General features: G+C 40.8%; 1 protein-coding gene across 1 annotated transcript in view; it reads left to right on the forward strand.

Moving 5' to 3' along the window:
- The window catches only part of TIAM1 (T cell lymphoma invasion and metastasis 1), a 229510-nt gene extending 221963 nt beyond the window's left edge, over positions 1-7547 (forward strand). Inside the window, exons 29-32 of the mRNA XM_025201339.1 lie at positions 425-527; positions 2268-2355; positions 3252-3424; positions 5118-7547. Coding sequence (XP_025057124.1) covers positions 425-527; positions 2268-2355; positions 3252-3424; positions 5118-5602 — 849 coding nt within the window. The 3' untranslated portion in view covers positions 5603-7547. The remainder of the gene's footprint in view (positions 1-424; positions 528-2267; positions 2356-3251; positions 3425-5117) is intronic.
- Positions 7548-12935: the final 5388 nt, after the last annotated feature.

Raw genomic sequence — 12935 nt, forward strand, 5'->3', positions numbered from 1 at the left:
ATATAACTTTAAATGCTACTTTTTTTTTTTTTAATTGACTGCAATAACTTGGAAAGAGGGTAGAGTGAGCAAGTGTGTCTCTTATTCAAGGATTTGGCTTGCATCCTTCTGCTCAGGTCAGTCTTCTTAATGGAGATAGATGAGCTACAAAAGAGAACATGACTTCATATTAGTATTCAGTGCCTTTGAAGTGGTAGGAAGAATTGGTCATTGTCATGGCAACATTTGCCTGGCACTGTGACCTGCCATTAATGAAACTTATTTATAGGCACTTTAGTGTAGTGCTTATGGCTAAAACATCAGAGTGAAATGAAAACTTGGAGTTACTCCTGAGCAAAAGAGCTATTCCCACCATGGGGGGTTGGGGGGTGGGTGTGCGTGAATCTGCAAACTGTTTTCTGACTGCCTTTTAAAATTCATCCAGGGAGGATCACACAGGGCTTCAATTTATGAAGATTGGGACCCATTTCGTTTTCGTCACATGATACCCTTAGAAGCTCTGCAGGTTCGAGCACTGGCAAGTGCAGGTAACACTGTAAATATATTAATATCAAAATGTCCATCTTGGTGGTTACAGACCAATATTTGTGTGTATACATGCTGCATTCTCATCTTTGGTAAAAGATTTCAGGATCCTCACTTCCCAGGCCCCATATCCTTAACACCTGTTTAGTTGAGGGGTGCTTTGAATGCAACTGGTGTTGGCCTGGCTATTCTTCAGTCAATCAGGGTTCACTTGCAAAGCCATGCAGTTGCTCACCTCTAAGCCTGGCTGCCTGGTTTTAAGTAGGTTTGCTTCAGAGTGCTCCTCCCCTCCTTGTCTTGTGAGGATTGGGATTTATTCCTAGGCTTGGGTCTTCCACATCATTAATTGTAGTTGCTAGGTAGTACAGTGAGTTGAATTTTTTTTGTGGAAACTTGATACGAAATGTATATAAAAATTGTGGTGATCTAAAAATAGATTATTTTCTTCATCTCCCTCCTGTTCTAAATAGTAGTCTAAAATGTGAGGTATCCATCCCCTTTTTTTTCTTTCCAGTAATACAGTAGGCTGGGAAAATTGATGTCCTCTTTGCAACTACTCTTCCAGTGTTACTTTGTGACTAGGTATCTATTCCTCAGTGAGGGAGTCTGTCTACCCAGATAAGGTCAGTGAAAGACTGCAGCTGCAGGGCTACATGCAATGTGAAGATGGCATACAGTTCATAGACATGGCAAACCTCATTGTATGATAATTGCCTTGGAAATGGTCTAGAATGTCTTTAAATGAAGCTCACTCTTTCAATAGCCTTCCATTTTAGACTGCTCTGTGTCATAAGTATTAACCCCAAGGACAACTTTGTATTCTATGAACCATCTCATCGTTATCTCTCCATTTCATTAGTGGTGTACAAAGACCTATTGGCTTCCTTTCTTAGAGGAAGGAGAAACCCACTGGGGGTGATGCTAGCCTGGGACTTGGGCATCCCATCATCAGTGGCTTGCTGTACCACAGACCTGTTGTCACCTTGGGTGAACCTCTCAGGGCATGTCTATGCTGCCTCTGTGGTGAGCTGAGGATCACCAAAAGAAGCACGACTCACCTGCTTGTACATCAGGGTTCACCAAAGTTTGTTTAGCTGGTTTAGCATGGCTCTGAGCACATCTTCAAAGCTGCTCTCAAGTGCACTGTCTCAAGTATGCTTACGGCCATTCTGAGGAGGCTACATTGCCTAATTTCTGGGTTTTGATAGGAGCTGAGGACAAGTTTCTCAGTGGTGTTCCCCGGCATGCAGCAGAAGCAGGGTAGACAAGCCTTTTGGTTTTTCTGTGAAGTGGGAATAACACAGTCATGACCAAGGTGTATTGGCAACTTGTACAGCTGTCTCTCTAACTAGAAATGTGTGTGGTGAGTGCTTGGATCAAATCACCTTTGAATCTGCTATTTTGAGTCCTCTTAATATCTCACCAAACAGCATAATAAAAATGGTAATTTGAATCCCAGATGGCTGTAGAGGGGAATGGAATGTCTTTGGCTTCAATATCTTAAATTGTATTTTTTGGTATATACAAGCATGCATTCAGTGCATGTGACTGTGTAAGAGTCCTCACAGATCCTAGAAGATGGGCACATGGTAGAGAGAGGCTCTGTGACAGGCTACTCTAAGTCTACTCAATCTGTTTTTTTCCGAAGTATGGAGTATACTCGGTATAATGGAAGTTTACAACTGGCTACTTGGATGAAAACTTGTTATTTAAAATATTTTTCTCTTTGCTTTGCTTTCCAGATGCAGAGACCAATTCTGTTTGTGAAATTGTCCATGTTAAATCTGAATCTGAAGGTAGACCAGAGAGAACATTTCACCTCTGCTGTAGGTGAGTGTGCCTCCAGACTGTCTTGTGTTGCTGGATTTTTATCTAGATCCCAGTGTGCCTTAAAAGGACAGGCAAGTTGAGAACAGAATTTGAGATCTGCAATCCTACCACTGCCAGCAAAAGTTCCTTATTATATTAAAAAATAATAAAAAAAACCCTGTATTTTCAGCCAGTTTCACACTTTTGTAGGAATACTGTTTCATTGCGTTTTTTACCCTTCTGGATTTGCACCCAGCTTTAATCCAGTATGCCCAATCAGTATGTTGGCTAGCTGCTATATGTCCAGTTTGGGCAATGCATTCCATGCTGGCAAGTTCTGCCTCGCACTGTTAGTCTAGTATCAATGCTTAAATAATGATATTGCCCCATGGAAAAAAACCTAGTGTTGGCTATCTTCCCAGTCCTAATTGCAGTACCAATACGCTGGTTGCCTTAGTATACTGAAAAGAGTTAAAGCTCCCTTCAGAACTTTGTTTGCAAGGCTCTCTGTGGTGCTGATGCCAAAGATTTTCGCTCTTTGGCCTACTTGAAGTTCGCATAATTTCTGCACACGCTGTCTAATACAAGCATGCAGCTTGTGAGATTTTGTTAGCTACTATAGGTTTGCCAGATAACCATCAATAGCTGACCTAAGTGAATGGCTGGTATTGAAAAAAATGGAAGACTGGAGAGGTAGACAGTACTTCTGTTTTTGCCGAATCGTTTGTTTCCTTGGAAGTGTATTTCAAAGTGGTGTTGTGCTCTATGCTCTCTATAAATAGTATACTGGCTCCTGAGTAATGCATGTTTTCTGCAATTATAGTACTGTTGTTGACTGCCTTACACTACAGCAAACTTGCAGACAGTAACATCTGTTATGACCTTGTATCCTAACTTACATTCTTATCTGTTTTCAGTTCTCCAGAACACAGAAAGGATTTTCTGAAGGCCGTGCACTCAATTCTGCGTGATAAACACAGAAGGCAGCTCCTTAAAACTGAAAGTTTGCCCTCATCTCAGCAATATGTTCCTTTTGGAGGAAAAAGATTGTGTGCTCTAAAAGGTGCAAGGCCAGCCATGAACAGGGCAGGTACTGTAGGGATACAGACTTTCAAGACCCCAGTAACTCCTGCACCATTGTAGGACACATTTGAGTTGTTGTTTTCAGCAGACTAGTTTTTCTTTTCTTCCTTTTCTGCTTATGTAAAAGTTCCTTCTTCTTTCACATCCTTGAGAGCCTAAAAAATGGCCACTGTCAACTTTCTCCACTTGGGCTTAACATCAGAGCAACCATCCTGACACAGGGAGAACAAGCAAGGCTCCTTTCATTGCCAGTCAACTGTATATATTAGCCTGCTAAATGGATACAGTTGAACAGAGCAGGTGTCTGCTTTGTATTTTTCAAGCTAAAGCATGTACAGTGTGTCTGAGCCACCAGTAGTCTTAAACTCGTCAGCTCCAAAGGTATTTTTGTTTTTTATTAGCTCACTTTGAAATGATGACTGCTCCTTTGTATGCCCCTTCATCAACCCTTCATCCCTATTGGCATTTGCTTTTCCCCTCTAAGATTGGGAGGGCATATGTGCAGTTTAAACGGTCTGTCCTAAAATGTGGACTTTTTCTTTTCAGTTGCCTTCAGGCAAAACAATCGGAAAATCACAGGGGAAAGCAGTCTTTGTTTGTTCTGCTTGTTAGATCCAGTAATCCAGACAACCAGGCTTTCTGTTCCTCTTCTGTAAAAGGCAGGTCAGATTTAAAGCATTCACAGCATGGCTTCTCACTGAGAGCTGATTCTAGTCATCTGCCTCAAGGACATCTTTTAAAAAATATATAAGCATGCATACTCAAAGGCCAAATGTATATTACTTATACCACAGTGCTTCAGTCAGCTTAAGTGGCCTCAAATGTCAGGACCTTCGTTTGCACACTGGATGTGCTGAAGTAAAAATATACTGCATAGGTCTTTCTCATTGTTCAAATTGAATGCTAAATGCTGAGCTATTCAATGCATGTTTTCAGGTTCAGAGATATTAAGATGTGTTCTCAAAGGCACCTCAGTTTGATGTTTATTAGAAGTACCATTAGTGAGCTGACAAACTTTTTCAGTTTCTATGCAGAGCTGTGATGCCTGCATAGCACTGAAGTATCTGCAGGATTCATCCACTGCTTTGTCCAACAAGCCATTGAGAAGATGTTGCAGTTTGGAAGATGTGGATTTGCTAGGTGAACCTAAAACTAGTAGATAAGACTGATGCTGAAAATGGAACTTTTGACACAGTATTGTAAAGGAAGTAGTAAGGATTGATAGAGTACTGCCCTTACATAGAGAACAGGCAGTTTTGTCTATCTTAGTCTAGCTGCTTGAAATGATATTGCAGCCCTACCTCTGAGAAACCAATGTATCCTGTTTAGTTCTAGGAATAGTTCACTTTGGTTTTTGCTGTCTGTTGACAACAGGGCACTACTAGTGAGAAGTTGAGCCGTACTGATGATTTTGCATGCTGGCTGCCTGCCTACCACTTAGGAGGAACAGTAATCAAGGCACATTATCCCAGCTTATGGATCTGAATAGCAGAAACTTCTCTACCACAGCTGGCAGAAAGACCCATGTGAGAAGTTGAGTAAAGCACTTATCTATCAGATTGGTGTAAAGTGAGTGAGCCATTCTTGGAAATCTTATTTGGTGCCTAATGATGTTAGGAAAGGGCACTTGGAAGACTAGTTTTAGAGTGAGATTTTACTTTGTGTAAAGCATGTGGGGTTTTATTTTTGTGTGTGCACAGTGTCAGCCCCAAGCAAGTCTCTTGGGAGGAGGAGGCGGCGGCTGGCCCGAAACAGGTTTACCATTGACTCAGATGCCGTCTTCACAAGCAGCCCAGAAAAAGAGTCTCAGCAGCCTGCAACCAGTGGGGACACTGACCGCTGGGTAGAGGAACAGTTTGACCTTGCTCAGTATGAGGAGCAGGAAGACATCAAAGAAACGGATATCCTCAGTGATGATGATGACTACTGTGAGGCTGTGAAAGGTGCTGTGGTTGACAAGGAACTCCAGGAGCGGTTGCAGGCAGCTTCAATTACAAGCAGTCAGTCATGTCGGGGGGATAAGCTGCGGCCTGCCATGGATACACATGCTTCCAGGATGACTCAGTTGAGGAAGCAAGCTGCTTTGTCTGGAATCAATGGTGGTCTGGAAAGCAATAGTGAAGAAGTCATCTGGGTTAGGCGGGAAGACTTCGTACCTAACAGAAAACTAAACACGGAGCTCTAACTTTGTTGCTTTTTCATCAGGTGGTTTGTGTAGATAGATATTTCCCCCTGCAGACGCACGTGTACGTGCATGTACACGTGTACACACACACACACGCACATTCTCTCTCTCTCACACACACACACACACACACACACACTCCCCCCCTCTCCCCCCATGGCAGGTAATCCCAGATTGCACACTTGCACACAGTTCGGCAGCTGCACTAGTCTGAAGCCATGCAGCCACCTTATAGGTAATTTTAAAAAGTGAAAAATCTGAAATGGAACACACTTGAGGTCATGTCTGTATATTGCCAAGGGCTTTTAAAAGATTTTATTTATTCTAAAATAATCAGGGCTGAATATTAAATATGGGGAGTATATCATCACTGGAAAAATGTAACTGTGGGTGTCGTAAGTACGTGCAGCAAACTAGCTTAAACAAAAGCACAAAGAACAGAGAGGTTTTATATCTATGAAATGCTAAGGAGCTGAACCGATGAAAGAAACTGCCTTTTTAATCTGTACAGTTGCAGTATTCTTAATGCTTTCCCTCTTAAATGTAAGAATATACATGTATTTTAGGAATGTGTGAGGAAAGATTTTGGATATATCTTGTGAGTCTTTTTGGTCTGTAGCTGTTATAACTTTAATGTCAATGTTGGAAGCTCTAGTTTTACATAAAATTGTAAAGATGCCAAACTCTCTTGAAAGAGATCCAAATTTAACACTTGAAAAGATATTTTTTGTATTTTAACTGAGATGCAGGGACACAAGGGGATAAATTTTTTAGTGTTAGTTGAGCTCCAGATCTAGGATATGAGGCAGAGGGGAAGGTATGGTGGTTTTATCTTAAATTAAGGTATCAACAGGAAACTTTAATTTTTTTTCTTCAGAGACTAGATAACTGTATATGCTTGGGACTGGAGTTGAGTTAGATCTAAAACATACCTGAATTTAGGTGGACTAAACTAATCTGTGGTGTAACTGAACTGACTTCAGTGCAGCTACACTGGGGATGAATTTGGGCTGCTATGTCTGACAGAGTTTGGGGGTGGGGGGAGGGTTTTTCATGGCCAAAAACTGACCTCATCCAACTCCTTAGTGTGGATGAAACTAGTGTATAGTAATTTCTTTGTAAAGATTTTTTCCACTGCAATAGAATATGAACAAGTTATAAACAAGCAAACCTCTTAAACATTTTAAAACTTTTATTTAAGCATCTAAAAACAGGGTAAAATACAACTAAAATCTAGTGGTTTTTAAGTAGATTTCCAAATGCTAAAAGCAAGCACTTTTTTTTAAAAAGAGAAAACAAAAAAGATTTATATAGCTTTCCCATTTCAGTTTCACCTACAAAAAAGGAAGATTATATGAAAAATTTTGTATCTACTGATGTTTGACACATTAGTAGGTACTTTGAAAACCTGAAATTTTATAATAGCTTTAGGATTATATTTTATAAAATCAGCTGTGACTATATTTTGAAACATAACAGAAATTGTTCCCTAAAAACACACATCAACTGTCTTGTGCCCCGACTAGCATTTTTCTCTTTCTTCTTTCCAGCGTTCTATATATATTTGATCTTTTGAAAGCTTTCTTCTGGTAACCTTTTGCTATCTTCTGATTTTCCTTCCCTAAAAGCTTTAGAAAAGTTTCTATACACTTCATATCATTGCTTCATTGTTTTATATCATGAGTCAATTGTGTCCCAACTTATTAGAAAAGCAGAGGTTTTAGCTGTCCTATGCTGTACCCAGTGGAATACAGTCTGTTGTGAAATACTGGAAGTCTGGTGCTTGGAAGGTGCCATTGTTCTTGTACATAATGTCATGACATGTCTATGTCAAAGGTTCTTATATATTTCTTTTATAAGCTGAAAGAAGGTCTATTTTTATGTTTTTAGTTCTATGAATGGAACGTTGTAAATGCCTGTCAAACAATAAAATACTGGAAAAATCTGAAGTGTTTGCGTGTGTGTGTGTGCATGCATGTGTTTGCACACTCATGAATCAAGGGAGCTGCTCTCATTTCTGCCTTGATCAGGAAGAACAAGTAAGGTTCTCATCAAAATATAAATCAGATATAATTTTGTTTAGGGCTACGTAATCTATACTAATGTGTAAAGATAAGTTTAGTAACATATCCTCTGTATTCCCTTCTCTAACATGGTATATGCTCATTTTTTTTGTGGTGGAGTGGGGAAAGGAGAGGACACTTTTTAAAGGGGATTCTCTGATGGCTATGATAAATGCAACCAGTTCTTTCTTTCTGTAAATAATTGGTTGCTTTTAGAGAATAAACTCCCTTGTTGCCACAGTGAAGTAAAATTACCTGTCACTGGGGAATTACCTCTTTATCCATGACCCCCAACCCTCTCATAGCTTTCAATTTTTGTACATCTTGAGTCTCTGTTTTCTGGTGATGGCCTGATGATTTGCTAACATTTTTCATTAGGATGAACTTTACTCTGTGTGTGTGTGTGTGTGTGTGTGTGTGTGTGTGTGTGTGTGTGTGTGTGTGTTGAGGGGAGTGGTCCTTTTAGTGCATTACTATACACAATGGTAAGTCTTCATCATAGGGTCCATGTCTCAGCTATACATTCAGACTTTGCTGGACAGGGGCTTTACCTTTCTTTCCAGGTGCACCTACATCTCCCTTTCCTGTTGTGGTGTATTCGTAAACACATACAATCTGGCCTACAAGAGAATAGTTAGCCTTGTTAAACCCAGTTGGCCAAGTAGTAAGGTGACAGAGCCCCAAGTTACTTGTACTGTGTAATGAAGTACAGTACCATAAGATGCCTTTTGTACCTGCACACATCTCTGGATATACTTGCACATGGTAATAGCTTAATTTCTTTCTCTATCACAAGTGACTATAGCACATTCTAGAGGTGAACAGGCTAGACACAAGTCTGTTGCCACAAACTAAATTTAACTTTGCCACTACCCTGGGTCAGCTGAGATACTGTTCACCTTGGCAGAAGTGGATAATACAATCTTCTTTCTTGTGTTTAAAGCACTTAATCCCAGTTAACTTCTGTGTATACAAACCAAGGAAGAAGTGTGTATGGAGATGATGCTGGGTGCATGGATAAATGACATGTTTTCACCAGCATGATCCGCATTGATTTTGCACACAATATAAATTACACCCTGATCCATAGAAGAAAAACCTTGAGCTTTACTGGGAGAGCTGGACTCAGTAGGTGGTTATTACAGCACCTCGTCACCAAGTGGGGCCTATTTGCCTTGATCAGACATTTATACCAGTCCAACTTTCACCAGTTTATTTTTACCCTTGCTTTGGTGTAATTCAAGAGTGGATTGGTTGAAGTTACCCCACTATAGGTCTGGCAGTTGTTCTCCCCTCCCACCACACCCCCTTTTTTACTCTAGCATATACAGTTGTGTGCATGTGGTAGCTCACCATATAGTTAATGTAGCTATACATGGATTTCTTTTCCCTACTCTTGGCTGCTGTTTGTAAAAAAGTAAAGGTGAAACTTTCCAATAATCTCTGAAAGCATACCCATCTTTCTTTAAAAAAAAACGTTGCTGACCCACTTGTCTGTCCCTACTTACTATACTGTTGGGCTGCATCCTTTTCATTCTTATACCTAATCAATTGGGCATGTGGTTGGCTGAGCAGCTGCTTTAAAAACATAATGAAGTCTCATTTTTTTCTCGCAGAGTACTGTCCTTTACATTGTTTGGTTGAGTTTTGTTTCTACCTCTGCCATGTTTTTAAATCATGGGTGATCAGGATGGCTAACTGCTGCTTATCTAAGCTGGGTGCATGCATACAGTCTCAGACATAATGGGACCCTGATCCTAGTCAGGCCAAGTGAATTTTATCTTATGATTACTGTTTATTACATAAAAAGTCAGGCTAGGCCTTGGGTGGCAGCAAGGGAGAGAATGTGATCACATTTTAACTGCAGACTATCATATGAACAAATTTCCATAAGGCTTTAAGCTTGAATTTTTTTCTGTTTAGTTTAGCAACTATAGTATATTTGCATATAACTTTCTTTTTTTAATGTCTCATCTTTATGCAATTGAAACATCTCCTGTGGGTTAAACCCAGTAGCTTCAGCACAGATCTATTCCACTTGAGATAAAGTTAATTGGGGGAAATGCGACAAGAGGGAAGGCTAAGACCACAGTAACATATGAAAGACCTCCATTTGTAGAGACAGCACTACCAGTGCACAGATTTTAGCATTTTTTTTTCCTGAGGTAGCATGGTAGAAATTGGGACCAGCTACACACAGAGCCTCCGTTCTGCTTGAGAAATAGCCTCCTGCAGTCTGGTCATGTCTCTTGGAGAATAAATGATTCTTGCTGCCTCACTTTGTAGGCCAGAAACACAAGACCTGGCTCAATATTCAGGGTTATGAGGACAAGCTATAATTGATCCTAAGATCTGTCTTTTTTTTGTTTGTTGGGGGGAGTTAATTTGCATCTGTGACTACTCCAGAAGCCCAGAAGCAAGTATGCTTCCCTCCTCCTGTTCATAGCAGAGAAATTGAGACAATTTTTCGGGCTGCTGGACAAGTGCAATCATCTGCTTTCTGAACATGGTCAAATCGGAACAGACTCTCCAAGACAAATAGTTCTCCCTGACTGCAGAATTACATCCTTTCCAAATTACAGCTTCTGTTCCAAAACTGAAGCTAAACCACTCTTTGGTGAAAATAAGTACCTTCTTTCCCCTTCTGCCAGTACCTCACTATTGACCTTTCTGAAGCATCAATACTAAATTATAACCTGATGCAAAAAGTATAGAAAATTTCAACTTAAACAGTTTGAAGTTAAAAGTAACTGAAAAACCAAAGGTAGAAAGGGAAGTGTTGGGCTGCTTGAATATGGGGCAGTTAACAGCTGTTACTAACTATAGTGAATAAATGTTCGTAGCTGACTCTGATCCAGATTTCTGGAAACAGAATAGCTGCTGGTGCTTTGCATTGCTTTTTAAGATGATCAAATCTTTGATATGACTGTTTCTGCTTCTTTCAGATGCTGATAGCTTATTAGTAAACACGTGGCAGCTACGGCACAGTCAGTCGCAGGCTTGCACAGCATTTTACAAATTTTGAAATCTACCACCACATGAGAGTAGTTTGCCCATTTCCAGATGTGCCTTCATCTAAGCTTGCAAAGTGTAGGTAGCCAGAAACCCATGACTAACAGGTGTAAAGAGGGTCCACCTATATTTCAGTACCAATAGTTGAGTGGTTAGGCCACTAGCCAGAAACCTGAAAGGCTAGGTTCTTGGTCCTCCCCCAGGAGGAGTTTGAATCTGTGTCTGTGACTCATCCAAGCACAGTAGTCTAACCTCCCTGTCACAGGTTAGACCCCATTAGCAAGACCCCCTCCATGGCATTCTTCATGAAGCTGGACCCTAAACAGCCATGAGAGACAGAGATGGGCCCAAAAAGAGAACATAAGCTGGAGCGTGGGTTGCTCCAGATGGCTGTTGCCCTGGAAGAGAAGAGAAGAGATTTTGGGTTTTTGCCTGGAGCTGTGTTCCCAGTGTAATGTAAACTTCCCTGCTGCACTGTCCTCTATCCATGTTTACCCAATGATTGTTAAGCACAGGTGGCATTGGGCTCAGCCTCAAACAGAGTGCCAGACAGGGCTACATAATGCTCAGCTTTTGGGGTGGGAGGTGAGAAAACTAGTATGAAGTTTGAGAACGGGGGGTGGGGAGGAATCAAATAGTTCTGGGTGAGGGGTACCTAGAACGTGAGTCTGGCTTTCTGGGCAAGTGCCCTCCTCGGACCCACTACTCATGGGTTTCTGCCCACATCTGTGGAATTTGGGGGCAGATACAGCTCCAGAATGGATGCTCATATGTAGCCAAGTATGCACTGGAGGCAGAGTTGATCTATGTTTACTCAGCTTTCTGTAAGCAGCGTAGTTTAGATTGGTAGCGAAGAGAATACTTAGACCAGAATCTTGGTCTGGGTTCTGCCATTTTTAAATCTGTTAATGTGCGCTGAACTTCTGTTCTGTTATGGGGACAGACCAGTTTCCAATCACTTATACTGGTAAAAGTGTAATAATGTCTGTACCTGGCCTAAATGACAGAAAAAGTATGTTAAAAACTACTGGACAGCCTGGGATTATAAACCCCATAGGCTATAATTTATCTGAAAGGGAGCAAATGGAAGTTTATACAAGGAGACGCAGCTGTATAAACCTCATGCCCTCGTCTTGAAAATCAATATTATGTTGTTAACTAACCAGCATTAAAGTGCAATTTTTTTCTCCTCCACATGGACAAGGACAGTTGTGCATAAAAGCACACGAGCTAGTAGCAGTTAGCCTTAGGGACCGTAGCAATGTGTTTTTAAACCTGGCTTGCTCATTGTCCCTATCTGTATTAATTCACGGTTAATGCCACATTAGTTGATTATCTGTTTCTAACAGTACATTTTCCTAATAAAGGGAAGGCCCACACAAAAAAGTTGACATTCCCCCTTCCCTCCTGCATTTGGATAAGAGAGATAGAGAACTCTAATTTTCATGCTATAATACCCAGCTCCTCTGCACATTAGGTAGGATGTTCAACTACAGAACCTCACTAGAAATTCAGACAATTCCAAGAAAACAAATATTAGAAAACTCCTACAGCAAAGGCTTGTGGTATAGGGTGTACAGATGGATATTAACCTTACTCATGTAGTTCTGAAGACATTCAGTAAGGTCAAATGTACCTATGCTTGGCATAAAGGTCAAATGCCATCAATCCTACTAAGCTCCAGGACTTTGTTAGAGATGAACATCAGTGCTCCCAGACATTGCAAACCAATTTTTGTGGCCAACATCTTCAGATACATCTTCTAAATCTGGCTGGTTTACTTAAATCTCATCCTCACTTCCTGAATTGCTGAGCCTGCAAAATTATTTCAAGCCTAACAAAGGAAACCACACTTTTAGACATGCTGCCCTAAGTAACAAACTGGGAAACAACAAAATTATTTTTGTGCGTCTCTCTCCCCAGTGTCCTGCGATGGGTAAGGATTTCCTAAAGATGACAAAATCTTTGAAAATAAGAGCGGAAAAGTGGAGATTAAATACCCAGAAATTGGAAACAATATGACAAAGCTCTAGCTCACTCTATAGGCACAACAAGAAAAGGTACAGGAATGAATTATGTCAAAATAAAGCATCCCATGCAAAGTGTTATGTGACTCCTTTCAGTACCCCAATGGCAATGGGACCCTTCATTGTAAGTCTAATGTTTGCTGTTACATGTATTCTAGTCTAGAGATGCTCAATCCCCAGCCTGTGGGCAAGATCCATCCTGCAGATTCGTGGCACCCAGCTCCCCACAGG

Source organism: Alligator sinensis, unplaced genomic scaffold (assembly GCF_000455745.1).
Source record: "Alligator sinensis unplaced genomic scaffold, ASM45574v1 scaffold373_1, whole genome shotgun sequence".
Lineage (NCBI taxonomy): Eukaryota > Metazoa > Chordata > Crocodylia > Alligatoridae > Alligator > Alligator sinensis.